The 27,431-nt window shown below is 46.9% G+C and overlaps 1 protein-coding gene across 1 annotated transcript in view; it reads right to left on the bottom strand.

The window, feature by feature from the left end:
* Nucleotides 1–27,431, bottom strand: part of LOC138511251 (phospholipid-transporting ATPase ID-like) — a 668,434-nt gene that overhangs the window by 180,613 nt on the left and 460,390 nt on the right. Inside the window, exons 10-12 of the mRNA XM_069626794.1 lie at nt 26,938–27,096; nt 17,635–17,723; nt 1,121–1,317 (exon numbers count right to left, since the gene is read on the bottom strand). Coding sequence (XP_069482895.1) covers nt 1,121–1,317; nt 17,635–17,723; nt 26,938–27,096 — 445 coding nt within the window. The remainder of the gene's footprint in view (nt 1–1,120; nt 1,318–17,634; nt 17,724–26,937; nt 27,097–27,431) is intronic.

Raw genomic sequence — 27,431 nt, forward strand, 5'->3', positions numbered from 1 at the left:
TATAATTGAGCCAAGAATGCAGCACTAATTGATAGATAGGGAGCCCCCAGTTCTGATGAATTGCATTCACCAGTATGCCAGGACAATACCACAGCGCTTTGAGGTCTGTGGGCATTTTAGCGCTTTATAAAAATTAAATAGAATAGAATAGAGGAAAGCCATTCATTTTCAAACAGATGATTTTGCAGTCAGAAAGGGCTGTTGTAAAACACCGAAATATGCTGAGAATCGAGATAAGGAGCAGTTGAATGGCTGCAATTACTCATTATGTTTCAGACAACTGTTTTTGCAGGCAGAAAGGAAAGCGTTAAATGACCTGATTGTGACAAGAATTTAGATAACAGAGAATGTGCTATTGGTCATGCAACTGCCATATACGAATCCCTCCACCAAGGCCAGAGGAAAGCGCCATACGTACTTTGCATACCTATTGTTTGATTTGGTTACCCATAGTTCAACAGACTTCCTTTTGAAACTCTACAGTTTGGTCACGCACTTTTGCTCAAATTGACCATTTACATTATATGTATATATGGTGTAGGGGGCTCGGGCCGACGTGGGATAGGGAGGGGGCATTGGTGCACTGCCCAGAATAAAACGGGTGTGTGTAAAACCCGGAATGCGCCGGAACGGGCCGGCACGGGCCGGAACAGTACCATAACATATAAAATGGCAGCAAAAATCACCTGACAATGATGCAAACACACATGAAGAACATTTTGAAATGAGAAAGGTGCACCAATATGCTGTCATTAACCCATTACTGCCCAAAAACTACGTTCCGGCCTGTTCCGGGTTTTACACCGTTCCAAATAAAACAAAAAGGATTTAATTCATCTCTACCAAAAGTGCACGATCAAACTGCAGACTTTCAAAACAAAGTCATTTAAACACTTTTTTTCTCAAACAGATCGCTATCACTGGCTACCCTCTGAGCCAAACCAAAAAATTGTTCTGTTAGCCTGTTCTAGTTTGCAACCTTTCATTTGCGTGCCTTGAGTGAGGTTTATGGTATGAACAGCAGGGGGCAGCAGCTTGAAACAGTTTTCTGTTCCCATGAACAGAAACTCAGCCATGTCCTATTTCCATTGCTCTAGAAAGGAAACGGAGCGTCGCATACCTGACGTAGAGGGAAATCGGCACGACGGTATTCAGAATGATGACGTAGGACCAGAACATCAGGAACCCGGAAAAGGCAGAGTTCTTGACTGTCTCTAACCAGGGGAGGTAAACTTGGAAATAGTAGCCTGTGTAGGATTCCCAAATGCTGTTCCCAATCGCCAGGATAATACACATAGCTGCTAAGAACACGAAAATCTGCAAAATAAAGTCAGAAACAGAGACAACTTTAAAAAACGTAACCCTTTTCTTGGAATGATGTAGTAGTATTCAGCATGTTGTCTGTAGAATAATACATTAAACATGTTTTCACTGCGCATTAGCCCCCACTTAGTGGAAACAATTAAATTAAAATTACGCATGGAAGACACCGCCGTATATTGTGATTCTGTTTATTGGTACAGTAAATTAATATAAACATACAAAATAATTAAAGTGTCATAATTTGAGCCACGTTGCAACTTAAAGCAACACCAGACTGTTGGCAAACTCTTCTCAAATTCCTGCCCTCTTTACAGAAGAGATAAGATTTTGTAAGCTTCACAAATAGTAATCAGCAGAGCGATGACACTGTAGGGAAATGCAGATTTTCAATACCATCGTAATAGGAAGTCATGATTCTATAAAAGACACAGAGGCGAAGAATTATGCTCATTACTTCTCGAGCAGCCAATACAAAAAACATCACACAATAACAACAGTCAAAAGAACTACAATGCCCATGAAAATAATAGATTTTGTAGTTTGTTGTTAATTGGTTCGTTTCCACCTGACTTCATATACCCAATCACAGTCCTTAGTCCGGTATAACATCCCCTGACTTCCTTCCTGCTTCCTCTTTCTTTAGCTGATCCAGAACTGAAACTTGCGTCACAACCGGTTAACGCCTGAGTATCAACTGAAATATCACCTAGTCTTCATGATCCTGACGCTATGGGCTCTGCACCTGCCAAGACATAAACAGTACTATTCAAAACAACCGCTGACTGGGTGGGCAATCGCATGAATACATATCAGACATGTAAACAATGTTTCACCATAATCTGTCCTTTCCATTCAAATCATGAGAGCCTATCTTCGTGATTGTTAGGGTGGGATAATCCTTCGCCTCCGTGTCTTTAATAGAATCATGACTTTCTATTACGATATTATAGAAAATCTGTATTCTATGTCAAGACCCGGAGCCTCGGATTATGCTTGTTTAAAGCTTACTTGCCACCGCCGCAGACACCTGGTTGATTGGTCGAAAATAAAAGTTCTTAAAAGTCAACTCGTTTGACCAGTCAGCGGCCTTCAAAATGCCCTCGAAATGTGCCCCCATCTTGAATGCTGTGGATGCCATGGCACCCCTAATTGAATGTGCTCTGAATTGTTCTACATCGATGCCGGCCCGACTCATATACCATTTTGCCCACCTTGCTAGGGTAACTGTAGACACCGCTGTAAAAGGTTTCCTCACAGATATTAATAACTGTGACTCCCCTGCAGGTCTGAACTGTGCTGACATGTTTTCGTATACCTTCAGACATGAGACCGGACATAGTTTCGGCCGATCTGGAAATGCTGCGTAATCGACATTTTGATCCCTGTCTTTGTCCTTCTTGTTATGAAGAAAGTTATGCCTATTGGCGAAAAGGACTTGCTGGCCCCCTCTAAAGCCCTGACATCCGAGGCCCTCTTGCATGAAATTAGGCAGAGTAGGGTAGTCAGTTTTGGCCATAAAGCCTTCCTGGATAGGTTTTTGTTGTCAGGCCATACCTCAAATAACCTCAACACTTCACTAACGTCCCACAGATGTGAATATTTCGTAGCTGGTAGTTTCATGCTTTTTATCCCTTTGATCAATCTACATACTAGTGGATGTTCCCCTATAAGGTTACCTTCTACTCTCTCATGTCCCAAAATATTTGTTGATTGTTCGGTATGCTTAACCCCATGCCGCCAGAATGGCTAAAAAGTTCACTACATGGACTACATCTGTTAGAACGGGATGTACATCCCTCTCCATGCACCAATTATTTGACATAGACCCTGAGCCAGGATTCTCCGATTAATTTTTGAGCCTCTCCTGAAAGTCCTGGCTTAATCCAGGTTCTCTTGAAATCACCCACCCTACTAGGTTCAGGCTCCCTATCCAAACCAGAGGGTGGTACTCTCCTGCTGGTCCCCGCACGATATACTATATCCGGGGCAGTAAGATTGGTACAATGTACAACGTCTCTAACAGGTCTGGGAACCATGCCTGACCTCTACATTCGTGAGTCACTAGTATAACTCTCGCTTTCTGTCACCTTACTTGTGCAAGTATTTGCGGTGTCATGGCGAATGGAGGGAAAGAGTATTCTGTGGCTGGGCCCCAGACCTGGAGAAAGGCATCCGTCGCAGCTGCTTCCAGATCTGTTCTCCAGCTGAAGAATTATGCCAGCTCCTCCGAAACATGATCTCTTGGAACACTGTCTCGTCCAGCTGCCAATCACTGTAGTCCCTCAGGTGTCTCGAATTCCAATCTGCCACCTGGTTTTGGACTTCCGGCAGATGCTCTGCTGTTATGATGACTCTCCTTTGAAGGCATAAATGCCAAAAATCTGCTAGTATCCTGGATTTCGTCCTGCCCAGGTGATTGATATACCTGACCATGGAAACACTGTCCATCTTGAGAAGTATGGAACATTTGGTCTTTCCTTGGGTCCAGCATTTTACTGCGAATGATCCTGCCAGCAGTTCGAGACAGTTGATGTGGAGGGTTATCTCCTCCTCTGACCAGCTCCCTCCTGTTGTCAAATCGCCACACCGGGCTCCCCATCCCTCATCGGCTGGCATCCGACTCGATAATGAGGTCCAGGGCGATCGAAATATCGCCCTCGCATTCCAGGCCTCCATCTGGGGATACCACCACTACAGTTCCATCTTTGCCTCTTGCGAAATGGGAACTCTCTGCTTGTATGGCAATCCCTGTTTGAGGGATTGTATTTTTAGGCATTTTAACGCTCGATAATGAAATATAGCGTGAATTGATGATGATAGATGGCCTACTAGCCTGGCTAGTCCCCTCAGAGATATCGAGTCTTTTGCCATCATGGCCTTTATTTCTTTCTTGATGGAGTACACTTTCTCTAAGGGAAATCTGCGGGGTCCCTGTTCTGTGACGACAATGAAGCCTAGAAATTCCATTGACTGAACTGGGATTGATTCCGACAACTCCCAGTTAATCAGAAACCCCAACTCTTGCAGTAAGTCGGTCGTGATCCTCACCTGCTCAAGAGCAGTCCCCTGTCCTGACACATTAGACATATGTTGTCCAGGTATATAATGAATCTGATTCCTTGCTCCCTGAGATGTCCAATCACTGGCTTCAGCAGCTTGGTAAAGCACCAAGGAGCCAATGACAGCCCAAACGGGAAACTTATAAAATATATGTCCTCTCAAGAGGAACTGGAATAATTGATGCTGATTCTGAGGTAAGCACCCTGAGGTCTACTCATGCTAGTCAATTCCCTTAATGGAGTATGTTCCTCAGCAGATGGATTCCCACCATCTTGAAATGCCTGTATAGCAGAAAGGCATTCAGCGCCCTGAGGGTGATGACTGGTCTGACTTTGCGCCTACCTCTTACTGAAAACATGTTCCTTAAGAAAACTCCCGGCACCACTGCTGCCGGTGCAATGGCAATATTTTGCCACAGTTTCGCTATCTCGCTGTCTAATAGAGTTTCATCTTCTTTGGCAACATTGATCGGTCTCAGTGGATACACCTGCACCGGTCCTGCAAGAATTCTTCCGGAAACCTTGTACCACTTCCACTACCCAGGAGTCTCCACATTACTCTCTCCAATTGTGTAAACATTGCGCTACTCTCCCTCCCACAGGTGGGATGTCTGCACCCAGCGTGCATTCTTGCGTTATCGGCCCAGATCTTACCTGTGTTACTGTCCTGTTGTTTGGCATTGGACCTCCAGCCTCTGCCTCTACCACTTCCTGTTTGACAGAAAGAAGCTGTTGACACACCGGTCCACCTGCTCCCTCCATTGCGCTCTGTTTCCAGAGCAAACCCTGCCTCTGCCAGCCACGTTGAAACGTTTCTGCCAATAATCTTTTTCAAGGAGGCCTGTGCCTTGTCCAGCATAGCATACGTATTTGTGTACTAGGCCATGTCCTTAATGAAAGTCTCGCCGAATAGCTTCCCGTTAGCTGCCACTGCCGCTTCCGACAGGGCCAGATTTCCTAGCTTAGAGTAAGCTTTCACTAGAATGGACCAACTCCTCTCGGTCCCTATGACACAATTGGCACCACCCAAGAAACAGATCGCTCTCTGCGCCCAACCTGACACCATATCAGGATCTATTGATTCTTTCTTTTGCATGACTTCTTCTGCGAGCTGCCATATATTCACGATAGGTCCAACCACATCCAGGAGCTTGTCCTGGCATGCTCTCCATGATCTGTCTATGCCTCCCTTAACATCTTTGTCATTCCTCCCCAAGAAGGTCAGCATTCGCACATCTATTCCCGGGGTCTTTGCCGGCCCCTCCGGCCTGTGACCTCATCCATCTCTTGCCTCTTTGCTTTTTATGTGGCGCACCTGCGGGGTTCTGAGTGTTGTGTGCCCTGCGGGTCTTCTTTCTTCCCCCTTTTTCTCTATGTGCATTTCTCCTCCTCAATTCCTCCATTTCGTGAGAGAAGGCCAAGTGCTCATCCATAATGCCCATTTCGCTGTTCAATGGTCATCTACTGGCACTCAGTTTCCTGCCTGACTCATTCTGATGCCACTAACGTGGGCCACCCGAGTCCTCATTCGAGATCTCTCTCCTACTCATAATTCTTAGCTTAACGGTTCAAATATGTCAGGTAAATACAGTTCAGTTTGGATGCTCCTGTTTATCACTTATTTCACACCTATGCTGGTCCACGGGCAATATTTCACAGTTTTACTTGGTACTGCGCCTGGATGCCACAAAGCTGATCCTTGGTTTGTGAACCTCTGGAGCTGCCAACAGTTTATCTTGGGACTAGGCCCGTAATGCTAACTACTGTGTTAGTGTTAATGTGAATTCTCTTCACAACTGCTGCGATGTGTACCTGCGGTGGGCTTCTGTTGCCAGCAGATGGCGCTTCCAAGCAGATCCTTATAGCAAGTGACTGTGCAGCTTTCTGTGTAGCGCCGACTGACAGTGGGGTATTTTGGATATATGTATCCTCTCCGAACGCTATCTCTGGGTCAGCAAACTGACAGCTCTATATCACGCTGTCTGCTCCTAACGGAAGTGTTCACCGGAACATCTCTAGGGCCTTTAGGACAGGAAGTATGAATAGGAAATATGAATAGGAAATATATATACATAAACAGTGCCTTTACCCACCATTTTTAAAAGACAAATCTGGGAAAAAATACTCGGCGAGGGGGATGTGCCGGCCTCCAAGCCGGTGTGAGCCTTCTCATTGGCTAGGAGGCCGCCATACCCCGTTCACCAATGAGGAGGCTCAAAACGGGGTCTTTACCACACAATAAAGATCCCGCTCTGAGTGTCCTTAAAGCGGGAGTCCACCATCTTTCCTTGCTGGGAATCAGGTAAGGGCACTCCCCTGTGCCCTTCGTTTAAATCCTCCAACCCCCTTTTCCACATATTTAGGCCCCCCAACCATCTCTACACTTCCCTAGTGCTTCCTTCTCCCTCGCCGGCGCAGGATACAGTAGTGTTCTGGGTGCATCTTCGATTCTCAAATTGCTGCCATGGAAAGGGAGAAGGGACTACGTGTTTCATGGACTTGGGTTTCTGATCAACCACAGGAAGTCCCAGTTGACACCTGTTCAGGACATTCGATTTATTGGAGCCGGATTCATGACTAATCAGGGGTTGCTTCATCTTCCAGAAGACTGAACATGCACGATCATCGACAAGGCTCGAAGTCTTTACAGTCAGAGTAATGCCATGGCCAGACGATGGCTGAGAATACAGGGTCTGATGGCAGCAACTGTGTTCATTGCCCCATAGACAAGGCTGTACCTACGGCGTTTGTTGTGACACATACAGCAGTTTTGGCATCGAACGTCACAGGATTTCGAGGCTCAGATCCCTGTCTCGGCTGGGTCGGTGAAGAGCATGAGGTGGTGGCTGAACCCTGGTAACCTCTTGAAGGGATTCCCACTGGACCCCCTTCTACCGAAGGTTACAATGCAAGCTCAGGGGTCTGTGGAGCAGTCCTGGGGAGCATAACTATGCAAAAGCAGTGGACTTAGAGAGAGACTGCTCAATCTTCACACTGGAAAGTGCTGGGGCATCAAATGTGCGCTTTGGGGGGTTTGCCGCAGTATCATGAACTGTCCAGGGCTCTATCTGACAATACGGCAGCAGGCTATGTGAACCGTCAAGGGGGGATTGGCTCCTCTTCCCTGGTGGAAAGTCCTCAGAAGTTGGGGGTGTGGGTGGAGGCCCATATTCTATCTCTGCCTGGCAGATTCTCACAGAAGACACTTCTCCTCCTTCCAAGAATTATTTCTTACTCAGGATGCTTTCCTATTGTTGGTTTGAATGTTCGGCCTGCTCGTGATGGACCTTTTCGCTTGGAGCAAGAACTGCAAGGTGGCTCCAGAGTTTGGGAGAAGTGATGTTGAGTGACAGATACGTTGTCCAGGGACTGTTATATATCTTTCCTCTGATTTCCTTTCTCCTGAGGGTAGTGGGGAGGTTCAGGAGGTCCTGAGCCAGAGTCCTGTTGGTAACCTTGTAATGGATCCACAGAGCATGGTCCACTCTGCTTCTGATGCGGGCGATGGCCCCGCCAATGCTTCTATCATATTGTTCCCCTCCGGTGGTGGCCACAGACTAGACGCCTCACAATAACTGGATCTGTGGAGTCCGGCGCTGGAAAGGGAAGGGCTAGAGAAGCAAAGGTTATCCTCTCCATTATCAATGGCAGTTCAGAGATTTAAGAAGGAATCTACCTTACATTCTTAAAACAGGTACTGGATGACTTTCTCACGCTGATGAGCTAGGAATTCGGTGCTTCCCTTGGCCGGCGTCACTAAGCTTCTACAAGAGGGTTTCCAGTTGGGACTCTCTGTCTCATCTCTGAAGGAACAATGGGTTGCCATTAGGATGGTTAGGCATGCTATGGGGTGGTGCTATGGGGTGGTGCTTCAGGGTCTGAATCTATTATCAACCGATTATTGCACAATTTTACTCTCGAAAGCCTTATGGTGCGGGCGCTGTCTCCCCCATGGGACCACCCTTTGGTGCTCAAATCCCTACAGGGCCCCCCTTTTGAGCCAATAGGGGAAGTGGACCTGTGGCACTTGACCTTGAAGACCATCTTCCTCAATGATCTCAGGTCGGAGAATTGGGGAGTTAGGAGCCTTACTGTGCACTCCCCCTTAGTTATGGATCTCTCCCGAGTTAATTGTCTTAAGGTGCAACCCATATTTTCATCCTATGGTTGTCTTCACTTTCCATCTATCCCAGGAGGTGGTTTTACCATCTCTTCCAACCGATCTGGGACCAGAGATCCGCACTCAATTGGTGGGGTTTGACGTCAAGGAACTACTGCCTCCATCCAAGTCTTCGAATAGTTTAGGCTTAGAATAGGCTTACTGGGGGGGGGCAACAGGGTTCACATAGCATCTTCCTTAACCATCAGGTTTGGATTTAGGTCACTATTATCTGGGCTTATTCAGTATTGGGGGGGGGGGCTCTCCTAGGGAAGGAGGTGTGTCGCTCAACACGGGGTATGGACACTTGGGATGAAGCAAAAAAAGCATCATTGGAAGACATATGCTGGGCCAAGACTTGGACTTCCTCCAATACTTTTGCTTACCATTACAGGCTGACAACACTTGGGTGAGAGGGCCGTGAGTTCACCTGGCAACTGTACAGGCTGGTATCACGTAATTAGGCTCGGGATTGAGTGGTTGTGTGAATAAAGGTCACTAGGTTTTGCGGCATCTGTCAATGTCCTTTGTCGTTTTGGGGCATCCTAGCTTGGGGACTCTTCAAAGAGTTATGACTGGGAAGAAGAAGAGGGGTACATGGAGGTAATGCAAAGATTACTTACTGGTCATCTTTATTACGCCTAGTCCTTCTCTTCTTCGTCCCAGTCCAGACTTCCCACCTCTTCCTTCCGGGCACCGTCCGCCTGGGCTCCTTGGATGTGCACAGGAGGAATTCAGGAGAGATGTTCACAGATGTGTACCCAGGTTAATTGGGTGTGGGGAGTCGAGGGAGAGGGGTGAGCGGTGTGGCTACAGGGGACTGAGTTGAAGGCTGACTCCTTCAAAGAGTAATGGACTGAGACGAGGAAGTGAAGGACTAGGCGTGATGAAGATTACCGATAAGAAATCCCTGCATTATCACGCATGCAACACAGAATAGTTAATTTAAACAGTGAATCAGTAATGCAGGTGGATGTTACATAGCACCTCATGCCAGATTCCGTGTCAGTTGGATCTGAGTCTGGAGGCTGCCCAACAAAACCTGACCACCAATAGGTTGCCTACCACATGCCTTTCCCACTGCCAACTTTTTCAGTGGCCCACACTACATCCCCCTTTGCCCTCCCAGCTCCAGGCCTTCCCGTGAGCTCTCCCACCTTTTATTTCCTTTCCCTAACATCCCAAATGCCTGATCATGGCTTCCACGCCCCATCTTGCTTCATGCGTGTCACTAGACACAACAATGATCTGTTGGCAATGGTGTTCATTTATTAGGTGCCAATGCCCCAACAATCAGAAGTGCCATTGTTTTTGATGCCCTCTATTTGTTCACTCCAGTGCTTAATTTGTAGTGGTGTTGCCAGGGCTCAGCCCAAGCACTTATTTCTGATCCCCGGCACCTATTCTCTCAGACTCATATTGATTATTGTTGTATCTGAATAAAGGGACGCAGCCCCTTTAAGGGAGGACACACACCAGGGTGGGAGGAGGGTGGAAGGTGAGGGACAGGGGAAAGGGAACGGCAGTTGAACTACGTTGAAGAATAAAGATGGTTGATACGAGACATGGCTCCTGTCATCATTAGTGAGGCTATGCGTGAGTGAATGAGGGAGTTTACCCCCAACAATTATGATGTGGTGATAGCCAGAGCATCCATTAATGGTTTAGGTCGAAATGACCGAAAAAAAGGTCGAAACGACCAAAAGTTCTAAAAATGCTACCACCAAAGGATAGAACATCAAAAGTTCAATCCTTTGGTGGTAGCATTAATATAAAACGTGGGCTGCGGGGGTGTCCCTCGCATTGCCCCGCTCACTATACTTTATGGTATACTTTATGGTATAGTGAGCGGCGGCTGCGGGGGATACCCCCGCAGCTGTCCGTGTAAAAAAAAAAAAAGAAAAGAAAAGGAGCCTGCAGCGCCAGTTCCCGATCACGGAAGTGAAAGGGAACTGGTGCTGCAGGAACCAGCGTGAAGATGAAGGTAAGTGGGGTTTGTTTATGTTTGGGGTGTGGGTCGGGTGGTGTTATGGGTGGTTTGTGTGTGTGTGTGTGTGTGTGTGACAATGTGTGTTTTAACAAATTATCGGGGCTGAAATGTCCAAAAACAAAGGGTTAGAACTTTTGGTCATTCGAGCACTTTGTTTTTGGATATTTCAGCCTCGATAATTTTTCATTCGGTCAAATCACTTGGATTCTCCATCAACCGCAATGAGCAGGTGTAAGCTACAGTTTAACCCAAAAATGTGTCGACACTGTGGGGTGCAGCTGTGGGTAGTGGCAGCAATTGTGGGGAACTGCCCGTCCGCAGTGTCACAAGCCTGCTAGAAAATATTGGGGCCCTGGCACTTATTTTCTTAGAAATTAGCACTGGTCCACTTCATTTTCTGCTCCCATCCAATTCAAAGAGAAGTTAATTATAGGCGTCACGGCAACTACTGAATGGCACAAGCCGCGCCATATTGGTCCTATAACCGGCAAATCTCACACAATTGCAAGCCAGTGCTCGCAAAAATTGCACTTTTCTGTGACAGCATAAAATCTTGTACGGACCCTGTGCTGCTGGTGATGTTATTTGTACCTGGTGTATGCATGTCTCGTATCAACCATCTTTATTCTTCAACGTAGTTCAACTGCTGTTCCCTTTCCCCTGTCCCTCCCCTTCCGCCCTCCTCCCGCCCTTGTGTGTGTCCTCCCTTAAAGGCTATGCATCCCTTTATTCAGATACAACACCTCCCCGTGCTTAACATGAAAGCCGGGGTCACATCTGTTCAATGAGTCTCACCAGTCTCCTCACTTTTTTTTTCGAAGCACCGTTCTCGAAGAAAGAAACCATTTTGTTTTCCTCATTACAGGAAAAAGTCGATTTACTGTTCAGAACCTCTACTTCTTTTTTTTTGCTCTTCGTTAGCTGGAAATTCGGCTCCAAACGGACAGCTTGTCACAGACCAGGGGACACGCACTAAACAAACACTTCCAAAAATGGAGACAGCGCGTGCTCTCAGAGAGAGACGCTGTTTATGCCTTTAAGTCCAGTCTGGGGAAGAGGGAAGGGCCGCCATGTGTGGCCTCTGCAGCCCGAGACGCTGTGTTTACACTGCAGAAGTGCAGAGAATTACAGGAAATCATTCACTGACAAAAATGTGAATGGCCTGGCCCAAGGGGCGGCCATTTACAAAATTGTGGCAGTACGATTTGGGACAGTATGCTGGCCACATCTTTCATTACAAGGGCGCTTTATGCAAGCACAAAGTACTGTGTGTCTGTGTGCAATATATCCATGGACCTAGATTGCAAGCATGGACTCCAGATGAACTGTCCCACCCTGCTACAGACAACACAGACGATTGCTTTTGGGTTGTCTACGGTTGTTGCAGGAAACGTCACTCAGAAATGGAAGAGTTACTTAACAACTTGTCTCATATTTGACCTGAAGTGGGCAGACCAACCTTGAAATCTTTTGACCGACTGCATTGGTTTAAGATTCTATGCCTGGTCCAGAGAGCACTCAGCGGTTCTGAATCTGACTACACCCGCTACGCCTTTCCGCTTCAATCAGCTGACCAGGTGCCTAAAGGTCAGCCAATAAAATGTACTGGCCTCCCTCCAGTACAAACTCAATTTGGTGGTACAGTGCTGCGTGCCTCTTGAACTGCGCCCTGCTGCGTTAGCTCCGCGGGCGTTCTAGGCACCCGTTTAGACACACATGTTCCAAACCGCCTTTGGTACCGGAGGTGTTGATATGTGAAGTTATTAATTTATAAAGCACTTTTGCCAAAGGGCTGTACATATATGGGAAAAAAAGGTTTAGTAATAATAGAACATCATAAGGAGAAGCAATGAATAATGAAACAGATTAAGATAGAGGGGATAGGTAATCAGGTTAAGACGACAACTAAATAAGGACAGCGTAGGAGACGACCTCATGGAAAGGACTCCGGGTGCTCCATCTAGTAGATAACGGCACCAGTCTTTTTCCGATTGTGCGTCACTGGGGTAGAAAGGGACCAATAGATGTTCATGGCACAAACCCTATATATGTATGTTATGTTATGCAATATTTATACTGCGCCCATCACCACCATATATATTATTCTCTATGGATGTGTGTGCACCCTGGCGTCCCCATCAGACCCATCTATTCTAAAATTCAGTTTCATCCGAGCACTCAGACAACAATATAGTGGCAGATGGCACCTCCATTTCATCCTCAAATCCAATCCAATCCGATCCAAATCCAAGCCAATCCAGTGAGGCTTTCCGAATCCATGGTTCATGGTTGCAAATCATGTTTGGGCGAGTGTTGTGAATTAAATGAGCACCAAGCCCAGTGTGCACTATGAGATTCAAGCCTACAAGCCATTTCTCTGAGACACATTTGTCAAATATAAGGGTCTAGGATCATTCTTGGCTACATAACATGCCCATTGATTATATGCAAAGCAGCCAGTCGCACTCATTTTTGTTGTCACCTCCCCCCTTTCTCATATCGGTATTTCGAAAGAGTTCAATAGGAGTGCACCTCATTTGTGTGGTCACCTTCCCCTTTCTCATATCGGTATTTCGAAAGAGTTCAATAGGCGTGCACCTCATTTGTTTGGTCACCTCCCCCTTTCTCATATCGGTATTTCGAAAGAGCACAATAGGTGAGCACCTCATTTGTGTGGTCATCTCCCCCTTTCTCATATCGGTATTTCGAAAGAGTTCAATAGGAGTGCACCTCATTTGTGTGGTCACCTCCCCCTTTCTCATATCGGTATTCTGAAAGAGTTCAATAGGCGTGCACCTCATTTGTGTGGTCACCTCCCCCTTTCTCATATCGGTATTCTGAAAGAGTTCAATAGGAGTGCACCTCATTTGTATGGTCACCTCCCCCTTCTCATATCGGTATTTCGAAATAATACAATAGGCGTGCACCTCATTTGTGTGGTCACCTCCCCCTTTCTCATATCGGTATTTTGAAAGAGTTCAATAAGCGTGCACCTCATTTGTGTGGTCACCTCCCCCTTTCTCATATCGGTATTTCGAAAGAGTTCAATAGGAGTGCACCTCATTTGTGTGCACCTCATTTGTGTGGTCACCTCCCCCTTTCTCATATCGGTATTTCGAAAGAGTTCAATAGGCGTGCACCTCATTTGTGTGGTCACCTCCCCCTTTCTCATATCGGTATTTCAAAATAATACAATAGGCGTGCACCTCATTTGTGTGGTCACCCCCCCCTTTCTCATATCTTATTTTGAAAGAGTTCAATAAGCGTGTGGTCACCTCCCCCTTTCTCATATTGGTATTTTGAAAGAGTTCAATAGGCGTGCACCTTATTTGTGTGGTCACCTCCCCTTTCTCATATCGGTATTTCAAAATAATACAATAGGCGTGCACCTCATTTGTGTGGTCACCTCCCCCTTTCTCATATAGGTATTTTGAAAGAGTTCAATAAGCGTGCACCTCATTTGTGTGGTCACCTCCCCCTTTCTCATATCGGTATTTCGAAAGAGTTCAATAGGAGTGCACACCATTTGTGTGCACCTCATTTGTGTGGTCACCTCCCCCTTTCTCATATCGGTATTTCGAAAGAGTTCAATAGGAGTGCACCTCATTTGTGTGGTCACCTCCCCCTTTCTCATATCGGTTTTTCGAAAAAGTTCAATAGGCGTGCACCTCATTTGTGTCGTCACCTACCCCTTTCTCATATCGGTATTTCAAAATAATACAATAGGCGTGCACCTCATTTGTGTGGTCACCTCCCCCTTTCTCATATCGGTATTTTGAAAGAGTTCAATAAGCGTGCACCTTATTTGTGTCATCACCACCCCCTTTATCATATCGGTATTTCGAAAGAGTTCAATAGGCGTGCACCTCATTTGTGTGCACCTCATTTGTGTGGTCACCTCCCACTTTCTCATATCGGAATTTCGAAAGAGTTCAATAGGCGTGCACCTCATTTGTGTGCACCTCATTTGTGTGGTCACCTCCCCCTTTCTCATATCGGTATTTCGAAAGAGTACAATAGGAGTGCACCTCATTTGTGTGGTCACCTCCCCCTTTCTCATAGTACAATAGGAGTGCACCAGACCGTCCACCTTGGAATGATAGCCTTCTATCAGAAAATATTGTAGTTAGTTATTATAGGTTTTCATCAGTAGGACGAGTGTAAAGTTCTTATTATGGCTACAATATATACTGGAAGTGATTAGAAATGAACACTGTACCATTGTAAAAAGAGACAGAATGAGTGCAATTAAACGTTGTTTTAACCCCAGCAGCCACTGCAGAGCCAATATTCCTCTTCCTCGGCTCCCCAATATGGACAATGCACCCTGAGTGCGATGGCGACATTCCTGCAGAGCACACGTGACAACAATGTGCGCTTCCAAACACTGGACCAGTCCCCTCGTTGGGAGATGCCTCTGGCAAGGCTGCTCCCACTATCCTTCAAGAGAACTGCGTTATTTCTCTGGTCATGCGACTGTCGGCAAAGGCTGGCGTCCTTCTGGCAAACGCACACCTGACAACACGCCTCTCACTAACAGCGAGAGCGACAGAGACGGGGATAGAGAGAGCACCAGACTCTTGAATGAAATGTTGGGAACAATTAACAACAGAAATATATTTTTTAAAGCAGATCACCACTCTTCGGGTTAACCTGTTCCACATAGTGAACTATCACTGCTATAATAAATAGTGACAAGGTAATCATTCGAAACTATATATGAATGTTAATATTTATTAATGATATCAGGAGGATTAGCCATATGTGACCCTGGGTACTCATCGCCCCTTCGCCACTTTTCCTATTCCCACATCCCAGCCCTCCCTTTTCAGTTGCTAAGTCTTAGCTTCTTAATTTTAGTCTGAGCTGGGATGGGGGTGCAATTTGGGGCGGGGCGGAAATCTGTTCGTTAAGCTCAGGGGACACCGCAGCAACCCCCTGCTGCAATGCTCGCAGAGTCCCCCTGACACAGGTGATAGCATTTTGCACATCATAATGGTTTCAACTGGAAGTGAACTGTGTTTCTTTGGTTCGGGTCTATTTGATCTAAAACATTTGACCTAATCACATTTGATTGAATGTATTCGACCTCTTTTTCTGGTATAAAATGCGGGGGGTGACCCCTGCAATCCCCCCACTTCCCCTCAACCTAATCTATACCCTTACCCACCCCATATATATATTTAATTAAATTTGACCAAAAAAAGGTACAAGAAATTTGATCAAATGTTTTAGGTCAATTATGCTAATACCATTTCTTTCGGACAGTCTTACAAGATATACAATTCTATTTTAACTTTAAATAACCAATGACTAAAAAGGCAAAAAGGGTGTATGGGTATTTTTCTTCAAAAACCGTATTTATGTCAATGTCTCACACTTTGTATGTCCACTTGGTTCTAGACGATCCTAGTTTTAGAAAGAAAAGGAAACCGAGACACACACAGGTCTTTAAGTTAATTGATTGGGCCACGACGACTCGGTGGTCGAATGGGAAGTCACTTATTTCATTCATTTTAATTGTTCAGTGCTGTGATATATAAGCGCAGGATCGGGATTCGAACCTCTGTGGTGCTGTGTTGTCTTGCATCGAAGACAAAAACGTGTTGCCCCTGGGCTATCCTTCCTCACCCCAGCAGTGTGGTTTCTAATGCATGTGGTTATCATGCAGCAGAGCTCCTGGTTTCACCGCAGGCAACATCTGGACTATGCCAAGCGAGTGCTGTATTTATTTATTTATTTATTTATAAGAATTCTTATAAATCGCGCCACATGCCCGCAGCAATGCCCACTAACACTTCTAGCCACACCGGTCACACATCTATGAACAAGCAGAGTTTTCGCAGAATGTTCAGAAGACTTCGGGAGCGTCTCTCTAAGGTGGAAGGTCTCTGCTTTTGAAGATCCAATCATGCAAGACAGGGCAGGCCGTCCTTAAAGGAAGTTGCAGACACTTCTTAATCTTAGCAAACTATTTATCAAAACCTAAGTCCCTCACTTTCTGGTTTTTCGTGGGATTATTCAGTGCTATCAATTCTTATCTTTCTCCACTGAACAAAAATAAAATAAAGATCTTATATAGGGTGTCTGTCCCCAATGCCACAAATTCTGAATGCTGCACGTGTGGGGTTTGGTTTTTCTCACAGCAATTTAACCCATCACCATCACGATCCCACCCACCTGTAAAATAAAGCCATCAAACATGGACATCGACCATCACCGGAAGTCATGACCTTGCCAGACACAAGCAAAACTGTAAGAACCCGGCCGCAAGTATTCTCCATCTACGCCCCATTGCTGTGGAAAGCCGAACGCATGAAAACACGATTCACCTCCTCCTTCAGGCGATACATAAACAAAATGGAGGCCCTTCTCTTCTAAGACCATCTTTTTCATGCCGCGTAGGAGACACTGTCTGAACCCACCGTGACCAGTAGCCCTCCCGACAACCTCCCATTACATCTCAGCACTGTGTTACACCCCTCTCGGCATCCACAAAAACACTAAATTAACACCTTCAATAAATGGTATATTGTAAATACTCTTGCCCCTTGTCGCCGTCTAATGTACCCCTGTAATGTGCTTCCCACAGATAGGTTACCACTCATTAAATACCTAAACTAAAACGATAGTATCCATTGCGATGGTAGGCCTAGCTGGAAGTGTTTGGTCAACAGTGTGCGAGAAGCTTCTTAAGAACTTGAGCAACAGTGGGGTGGCTGGTTGGCTGTCTTCTTTGGATCAAAGTTATGAGAGTTCCAGCTGGTTTAAGTGATGCTCTGGCCTGGGAAAGCCTGTCGCAATGAATGAGTCTGAAGCGAAAGGTGCTTGTCCCCAACAAAATAATCAATGACATTGAGACATCCAGCCTAGAAAAATACCACTTTACAGATACTAGTTTGAGGACATTTTCTGGATTTGTTCCTATACAATTGTATTCAGAGTTGGGTCCCGTGTCCTTCGCTCCGAGTGGCTAATTTAGCTTCCGTGCTATTGACCAAAAACAGGCTACGAGCATGATGAACATAAAGCAGAAGGAAACAGTATCGGGAGAATAATGCATTTTCTGCATCGTCTGTGCCGCACTTGGGCCGGCCACTTACCCATAACACCAAGACATTCATAAGACGATCGATGCTTGTCCTTTTCAAGGTAGTCCTTCCGCTGTTCTGCATCAGCTTTGTGTCCGGCCCTAAAACAAATAGAATGATATGATATGATATGATATGGCATTTGTAACGCGCCTATACACAAGTGTTTCAAGGCGCGACGAGGCAGGGAGGGGGGAACAGGGGGAGGACAGACAACGATCCTACTAGGCCAGGTGTCATTCAGACCGCGCAAGTGCAGGGGTAGGGGGAAGGGAAAAGTGCAGTACAAGGTAAGTAGAATAGAAATAAATAGATAAATAAATAAATAGGGCCAGCTGGTGGCAAGTGCAAGGTAAGTGCAGACAAGTGCTGGGAAGGGGGGGGCTGTAGGGATACAGAGACAGTCCCGCAGTGCAGGGGTTGCCAGGGAGGCAGTGCAAGTGGAGAGTGGCTGGGCCCAGGACCGAGGTCGGTGAGAGTGGCCAAGTTTCAGATTCAGTGCAGAATTTAGTGAAGAATATAGCAGGGGAGAGGGAGAGAGAAAGCAGAAGCAAAGAGGAAGGTTTTGAGGTGCTTCCGGAACCGGAGATGGTTCTCCTCAAGTTTCAGGGAGGCAGGAAGGCTGTTCCAAAGGGAGGCTCCTGCCGTGGAGAGGGATCTACCCCCAGCTCGTTGCTTCGAGAAGCGGCTGACCCTGAGGGAGTTGGAGACGGATGAGCGAAGGGCTCGGGAAGGAAGATATTTAGGAAGAGAGAGTTGCAGGTATTTAGGCCCCAGGCCCCAGAAGGCCTTGTGGACAATGCAGAGGGTTTTGAACTTAATCCTCGCAGCCACTGGGAGCCAGTGTAGAGATTTCAGTCCTGGAGAGATACGGTCCCTGGGCTTGAGGCCAAGGACCAGTCTCGCAGTTCTGTTCTGGATGAGTTGCAGAGGGCGGAGAGTGGAGGCAGGCAGATTAAGATAGAGACTGTTACAGTAGTCCAGCTTCGAGAGAACCAGGGCTCGGGAGACAGTGAGCTTCTGGGGGACGGAGAGGAAGGGAAGAATACCTCTAAGGAGGTGCAGCTGGTAGTGTGACTTCTTAGAGACGTCAGATATATGAGGAGAGAAGGAGAGTGTGGAGTCAAAGATGACCCCGAGGTTTTTTGCCTTGCAGGTAGGAGCAGGAAGAGGCCCAAGAGAGGCTGGCCAGAGAGCTGCAGGGAAGGAGGGAGTGGGTGTGCCGATGAGTAGAATCTCAGTCTTACTAGCATTAAGGCGGAGGTCGTTGGCAGCACACCATTCCTGGATAGCAGACAGACAGTCAGAGATGAGGGCAGGAGAAGAGGAGGCCGAGGGTAGCCTGAAAATGAGCTGGGTATCGTCCGCATAGCACTGAAAGTTGGGGCAGAGGGCGGCGATGCGGTGGGCAAGAAGTGCCAGATACTGGTTGAAAAGCCAGGGAGAGAGATTAGATTCCTGGGGAACACCACAGTTGGAGAAAAAGATGTCAGAGAGGAAGGACCCAAGTTTGGACCTGGGAGGGTCGATTGGAAAGGAAAGAGGTCAGCCACGCCAGAGCCTGACCAGTGATACCCAGGTTATCGCGGAGACGGTTGAGCAGGATGGCATGGTTGACAGTGTCAAAGGCAGAAGAGAGATCGAGCAGAATGAGAACACACGGAGTGTTGGAGTCGAGGTTCAAGAGCAGGTCATCACGGATGTTCAGGAGAGCAGTTTCCGTGCTTCTGGCCGCTCTGAAGCCGGATTGGTGGTCATGAAGACTACCAACAGCTTCAGCATGGAGGTTAAGCTGGGAGATGGCCAGTTTCTCCAGAAGCTTGCCCAGGAAGGGAGTGATGGAGATTGGGCGATAGTTAGCCGGGCAGGAGGGGTCGGCAGAGGGTTTCTTAAGAAGAGGGTGCACAAGGGAGTGCTTGAGGGGGGATGGGAAGACTCCAGAGGCGAAGGAGAGGTTGCAAAAGTCAGCCAGGGCAGGAGCCAGGGAGTCGATGTGGTCCTTGATAGTTTTGGAGGAACAGGGGTGAACCTGTTTAGACGAGACTTTCATAGATCGGACTTGTCTGGAAACTTCGTCAGCAGAGAAAAGGGGAAAGGCAGAGAAGGAGGGAGGAGGGGTGGCTGTAGAAGGGCCGGAGGAAGAGCAGGGAAGCGAGGGAGGGAGGTGATAGGAGGAGAGTGAGGACAGGATGTCCTGAGTTTTAGAGATGAAGTGAGAGGCCAGTGCAGTACAGAGGGCCTGGGAGGGGACAGGAGAGGTCGAGACTGCAGCAGGGGTGGCAAGCTCCTTGCAGATTTTAAACAGTTCGGCCGAATTGTTAGATGCCGCAGAGATGCGGGCTTGGATAAGGGCTCTCTTCTTGGTGAGAACGGAGAGACGGTATTGCCTTTGGAGCAGGCGGCAGGCCAGTTTGTCAGAGGATGAACAAAAAGCACGCCATTTCCTCTCTGCTACCCTGCAATTGCGTTTTAGGGTGACGAGATCCGAATCATACCAGGAGTTACATTTGGCTTTGGGCTTCAGGCGGATTCTCATGACAGGGGCAAGGATATCAAGAGTATCAGAAATAGCAGAGTGGAGCAAGGAGAGGGCTGTGTCAGGGTGGGAGTCAGCCGAAGGGGGAGGGGCGGGAGAAGGTGGCAGCGAAAGCCTCAACTGACACGCGCTTCATGGGTTGGATGACCGAGAAGGTGGGTGGCAATGATGAGGGTGGCTTGGCCTGTGGGGTAGGGAGGGTGAGGTGGGAGGATAGGAGAAAGTGATCACTCCAGGAGAAAGGAGTGGAGAGAGGGACTGAGAGGGGAAGGTCAGAAGAGATCAGAGTATCAAGAGTGTGCCCTGCAGAATGAGTAGGCCCAGATGGGAGAATAGAGAGTGAGAGAGAGTCGCAGAGGTCACGAAAGAGTCCAGTCGGGGGACAGGAGGCATCTAGGTGGATGTTGAAGTCACCAAGAAGGAGGAGTTGAGTGGTTGAGGACAGGAGTGAGGAGGAGAGGTCAGCCCACTCGGAGAGGAAGGAGGAGATTTGACCAGGTGGCCGATAGATAGTAGCCACGGTAAGGGAATGGCTAGGAGAGAGAGAGAGTCGGCAGACAAGACATTCAAAAGAGGAGTAGGTCTGCGTAGGAGTGACCGTGGCAGGAATCCACTCAGGGAAGATGAGGGCTACACCCCCCCCCTGCACGGTTGGGCCTGGGCACGGAGAGGATCTTGTAACCGTCAGGTAGGAGTGTGTCAAAGCTGGTGACAGAGCTGGCTGTGAACCATGTCTCAGTGAGACCGAGGACGTCAAGGTCCAGTTCCTCAAGAAGGCGGCAGATATCAGAGGAATGGCATCTCTGTTAACTATTATTATTTTAATCATGTGCCTCCTGTTTATGATTATGAACAAATTAGGGATCCGATTTCATTGTCCAACACAAACCCATCAATTCTATCAAATCTTTCCCAGCTCCTTTAGCCACGGACTTGAGCTTCAGAAGGAAAAAATCCAGACATTCCTTGTTGGCAGTGGGTAAACTGGCCCCATGGAAATTGACATGTTTCAGTGGACATCGTTCTTTGCCCCTACATTAAACCTATTTCTTTATCTCTTTCTTCCACCCGTGGAGCAGACACCTTAGTTACACATTTCCTGGTGCATATTGGTGCCTTTAATGCCACCTCCAAGAATTGTGTTTTTGGTACCTCTAAAACGAAGCCCTGTATCAACACTTGCCACATCCTCACCACTTCCAGGCTACTTTGCAACAATGTTGCACGTTCCAATGAACTAGAACGTTGAACTACAATAGAGGTGTTCTTCATTGACTGCTTTTGAGCGAGGACACATTCGAGATAAAGCATAATCCTCTCTTGATGAATGCCTGAGCCGAATTACAGTCGAGGGCGTGTATTCCGCCACCTCCGAGACAGCACCAACCAATTCCTTCTCTCTTAGATTTAGAGTGGTGACGCCAATAAAGCCACGCCTCGTCACCGGTGCACTAGGCAATGGCCCATCTGATCTATGGCATAAACTGGCACCCCAGTGGGATAAAGGAAATAAACCACCTCTGTTGGAAGACCATAAAGAAACAGCATCAGTTTAAGAGCCTCACATCTTCAAGAGACCAAAAATGTTCCCCAATACTTAAAACACAAACATTGGATGAACCATCGTTACAAGTGAAATGCAGACAGCAAATTATTCTCCGCTTTAAGCATCTAGTCTTACATTTATGTAGCTCACAAGAGAGCTTGGCCAATGAAACACGTGTTCCAGATATATGTGTGGGCTTAAGGGATACTAGCCACTTCCCTGCAGACAAACATCAAGCAAACTCGAAAGGACTATTGACGTTGTGGACAGGACATTAGCACCCATGTTTGGGGTGACAGTGAATCAGGTGGCTAGGAGCATGGGCTTGAACCACAGGTGAAAGACCACGTTCCATGACGCCTGACGCCAGCTCCCCCGCCGCCATCTTCCTCCCACCCTCCATGCCCTTTTTTCTTTTTTTTACACCCCTCCACCCCACTAGTTACCTTATTTTGGTGGTGGCGGATACCGCCGCGCTTCGCTCCTTCCCCTTGCCTTCCGCAGGCTGCCATGCAAAGGAAAGAGGGGATCCATACGGAGCCCTGCCTTTCCTTTTCATGGTGGCCATCTTTGCAAAGGATTTTCCTTCATTCAACAGGACCTGCGCAGTCCCGTTGAACGAAGGAAAATCCTTTGCTTTGGTAGCCTGGGATGCTAATGGCCTTAACCGCCAGTTCCAAGTGCTGGAACGGGGGGGGGGGGTAACGGGCTGGAGCACTTGTTGATTGCCCATGCGTCGCTCAGGCTGTTAACTTGGGCTGCCGGGCCGTTACCTCCCCGTTCCAGCCCTTGGAACCGGGAACCGGGGCTTAACGCCACAATGAATAACACTCTGGTCATATGGAACATAATAGTTAAACTGCAATGTAACACCCACTTGGTCGTAAAAACCTGTTGAGTTAGACATGAGAACAGAACTCATTGATTTTCCCAACCAATATTGAGAACAATAACTGTACAAAATGACAGATGTTAAATAAGATGGCGCCAAAGAGGCTTGGCTGTTATTGCCTCCAGCAAGTAGCATCTTGTGACTGTGGGGATATTGTGTATTCAGAGCTCTTGTTTTCATGGCTAAGAAAAAAAAAGCAACCAGGACTTGGAGATGGAAGGGTGCATTCCAGTGCAGTGCTGTGAGCCAAGGAATATACCACAGACACTCAGTTCTTATAGTCCATGAGAAGCAACTGAACATAGAGACATTCATTGCAGTGAATCTTTCTAGGGGTAGGAGTCATTATGAGCCTTTGTGCTGCATGTAGAGGAAAGAAAATCAATTGACACTTGGAAATGGTATGATTAATTACAGTGTGACCATGTGACTTCAGAAGAAAATAAATCAGCACACAGAAGGAGGTGAAGGGATTTAATGCAAAGCAGCTTTGTGATCTCTTGTTTTCCAGTCATGGGAAAGAAAGCAATCAGTGGAGCAGTCAGCACTGGTTTTGGATCGATCAATAACAGTGTGGCCTTGTGAGCTTGGGCAAACAGTACATTTAAATCTCTGGAAGGACGGTGCAATATTGCCCCTGCAAGCAGGACATTTTGCCTCCGTGCCAGGGGTGGAAGCTTCATCTAGGATAGGAAATCCCTTGCCCATGGCCCGCATGGCACCAAGTACCTCATTCTGGTTAGCTTCTACTCAGAATCAAATGGGGCAACAACTTTCACTGTCTGCACATTCCTACCCCGCTAGCATGAGGATCTCCCACACCAGTGCCTGGATCCCGTGCCGGTGCGGCGATTCCCATGCCTCTTGGAATGCATTTGCAGGGATAGTGTCTGTTCTTTTATCCTTAAAACTCGGCCGAAACAATGGAAAAGATGGGGCAAGGGCAGCTGGCATTTTCACAATGGTGGCCACCATTTGCTGTATCTCTGTTGTGTAATTATACTCATGGCAGGGATCACCCTGCAGTGACTGGTTAAAAGGTGCAGAATCCTGGGCAGATCCTGGATTCCCACACCTTTCATGGAAAGCATGTGCTCTTTACTGATCTGTCTCTATTAAAACAAAATGGACCCGAAATGAGGGCGTGTGCAAACAAGCACTCGATCGGGCTCTTTCCTGCGGTTAGCCCGTGAGAATGACAATGAACCCCTGGCGTGTCCTTTCCATGTGGACCACATTTCCAACATGCTGTGTGTAACCTTAGAACTGTGTCTTGCATATTTATACAATTACAAAGGTAACTTTGGAATGTCTTCCAAGCTCTTTGAGCTACCAACAAAGTCAACTATCGAAAGCAATGCATTTGCTTCACTTCCCGAGCAAGACGCGGTGCGTCATGTCAGCCACTCTAAACGGAGGATGATCAGTGAATGTGCCACATTTGGTATTCAAATCCCTAAACTCTCATACCTACTTGCCGAATTGTGGAACAGGTTTTCATTACACTGCCAAAGTCTGATTCGAAGTGTTACCTACATTGGAAAAGTTGAATCTAGGTGGCCTTTCATTACAGTTTATAATACTTTTATAGCACTTTGTATATTGCCCACATCAACCCCCGGATGATCAGTGAGATGTTTTAGGAGTTATCTGTGTACTGCACTTGGTGGTATTCTAGGAATGGGAAATGTGTTGCACTTGAATGGATTGTTGCGGGTAGGCAATGTGACGCACTTGGATTGTTGGAGGTAGAAAATGAGTTGCTCTTCAATGGATTTTGGGGGTGGGAATTGAGTTGCTCTTGGAGGGACTGTTGGGAGTAGGAAATGTATTGCACTTTCAGGGACTGTTGAGGGAACTTGGCTAACCATATGCTTAGGTTAGCCAACATAACGCACAGTGGTCATATGCAGGTATCCTTGATAACACACTTCAAATTAGTAGATTCCTTTGGTTTGTAGAACCTGGAAGATATAGTAGTAAGACTATAAAAGTAACCTGTCTATTGCGCTCAGAGAATCTCATTATCCTAGTTTCTATGGTAGCCCGTCTGTCCCACCTAGAAGATATTCTAGGGCACCAGCCTGTTGCACTTTGCACTTGGTAGGCTTAAGGGTAGCCTGTACATGGGGCCTAGAAAAGTCTACAAAGGTAGCTGGCTTTTTCTTACCCACAGAAGATCGGATAACACAGCGACATCAAAGATAAGCTACATCTGAGCTTAAGGTATGTATAAATGCGCCACTTCTGTGGATATCTGTGACAGGCATGGATATCCATCCACGCACTTTAGAATGATGCAGCTACGACTACAACAAATTCGGTCTAGCTGATCACATAACACTTTGCACTGAAACACCAGTCGTGCCCTAATACCTCTGCCATTAGAATATTGTGACAACTTATGACAAATTTCGGTTTAGCTGGGTACATATCGATTCTTCTGCACTACTGTTCTGTTGTGACCTCCCTCAGCACCCGTTATAAAGAAGGAATGGTATCAAAGTAAGACAGACACAAGTGACCACAGTTCAAGGGTGTTCACTGAACTTTCAAAGAGGTGAGATAAACGCCTATCTAAACCTAAGTCTAAGATGGGAGCAAGCTACGTCCATCAAATAATGAAGAATGCAGTCCTAGTGGAGTCTTGTCAAATAAAAGGGCCTATACTAAAAAATCAATGGCCAATCCTTACTGCTAATTTACAAATAATGTGGGGTAATGTTCATGAAAACGAAAGAAGTGCTCACAAAATGATAAATCAGGATGTTGGGCCATTGGCCTCCCGTTCCCACGTTTTCAGCATGGCGCAAGGCGGTTCACTCGGGCAAAGCACACACTCTGGCTTCCCGGACACAAGGATACAGTTCCAATTTCAGCATCAGGGCCTTCTGCGCTCAAGTCATTTTTTCATCAAAGTCTCTTGCTTTGGAGGGACAGATGTATAAAACAAAATTAGAAAGTCATTTTCTCCTGATAACTAAATGATTTGGATGACCAATTGCGGTTCATTTTATACTTATCGAAGACTTTCGAATGTGCAGAGGTTTTAGCCCAACCCGTCGCAGGACCACTTTGATACAAAGTCCCTTTTTTAGATATGCAGTTGCCATTCAATTGGATACCTAACAGAGAGCTTCAAATGAGCACCCACGTGGTGCTGTACCACTCTGTGCACAGAATCTGTTTTGGCTTAGTCAAAGTACACTCACTCCTTTAGTTTCCACTTGTTCGCACCTCTCATTTAATGTGCTTCAAACACAGTCCTTTGTGGATTTCTTCACACAATGTTGCCTCTTGCAACCTTGATTCAAACACTAGCTGATTTCGTAGTTGTTTCTCCGAATCTCCAGTTGTGCTGCTTCTACTGGTGCGGTTTTCTTGCAGGAGCCAATGGACAGTACCATGGCGGCAATCACTCCTCCCAACCTGGGTTATCGACACAGGAGCACCCCGGATAACTTTGATGCCCAGCAAAGGCTTGTTCAGCTTCAGTTCCCAGTCTTAGGTTTCTCACTTTCCAAGGCTCGTAAAAATAATGATTTCTAGAGGTCAAGGGTACTTCCATCCTTGCAACCCACTACGGTCTTGCTGCCTTTTATCCTGGTGTTAAATCGCTAACTTAGAACTGCTGCTTCCTCGTGTTCTTTTCCTCAATCAGAGTGTGCCTTCTTGCTCTGCCTTTTATCCGTGTGGGGAAGTGTGATGGAGTCAGGTGTGTGCAATGATTAGTGATTACCTGACCTTGCCTGATCAGGGTGTGGGGACAAGTCAGGTATACGGCTCTGGTGTTTATCCATTGTTGCTCACAAGGAACTGTCCGTGAGAAAGTGTTCATGTCTGAAAAGGGGGGGGGGTTGAGATTCAAGGTATGGGGAAAAGGTGTTACAGGAAAGTGAACATTGCGTCTCAACCTTCGATGTCCCACTTCCACTCCCGGAAGACTTCTCATCCAGGTGATCCTCCCTCACTGGTCCACCCCCAGGAACTGGATCCAATGGCGATGGCCGTGTCCTGGCCACCTGGATGACAGATCCCCGGGGACTAGCGGATGAGACACCTTCAGGTTTCTCACATCGTCCAGATGCCTGACCTCTTGGGTTGCTTACTGAAGCCTAGTCAGCACTCCTAATCTTCGTCAAATGCACACATGCATCTTAAGCCTCCTATGAGAACTTTCCCATACCTGGATTCCGGTCTCCGAGGGCATTCCTATCACAAAGTGCTTTGAGACCATACAAATGGGGAAAAGGCACTTTATAAATGACTACTACAATACAATGCAATACAATACAACAAAATGTTGGTACCAGTGTGCAAGAACGTGCCCCTCTAACATACCAGCAAAGATGACGATGCCGAAGCACCATTCGGTATTCCTTAGGGTGCAGCCACGGAGCAAGATCTTCTCATTGTCCAGCGAGTACTTTGCTTTCTTGTACGTCAGAGTCCCCGTGAACCGATCCAGCTTGTTATTCGGGGCTTCACACACAATCTCACCTAAAAGAGAAGGAAAGGGCATGCACATGTCAGCTCTGGTGATTGTGATGCAACAGCAGTTGTGTAAAATGGCTGTCAAGGTTATTCATAAAGAGACATGTTTAACGCTATGTAATGGCTACTGTAGAAACTCAAGGACAACCTGTGACAACCCCACTTTCAGAGAAGACAGATAATAAACATAGAAACGTTACTTACGGATAACAGAGGTATGCCCATTTCATACTCCTACCCATTGCGTCATAATACCATACAATGTGTGTAACCAGGAGAAACCTGACCGGATCCCTTACCTCTGATGCCTCACTCCCTAATTCCATTGGATAACAACACTA

The sequence above is a fragment of the Ambystoma mexicanum genome, chromosome 6p, assembly GCF_040938575.1.
Source record: "Ambystoma mexicanum isolate Mex_15411 chromosome 6p, UKY_AmexF1_1, whole genome shotgun sequence".
In the NCBI taxonomy this organism is placed as follows: Eukaryota; Metazoa; Chordata; class Amphibia; order Caudata; family Ambystomatidae; genus Ambystoma; species Ambystoma mexicanum.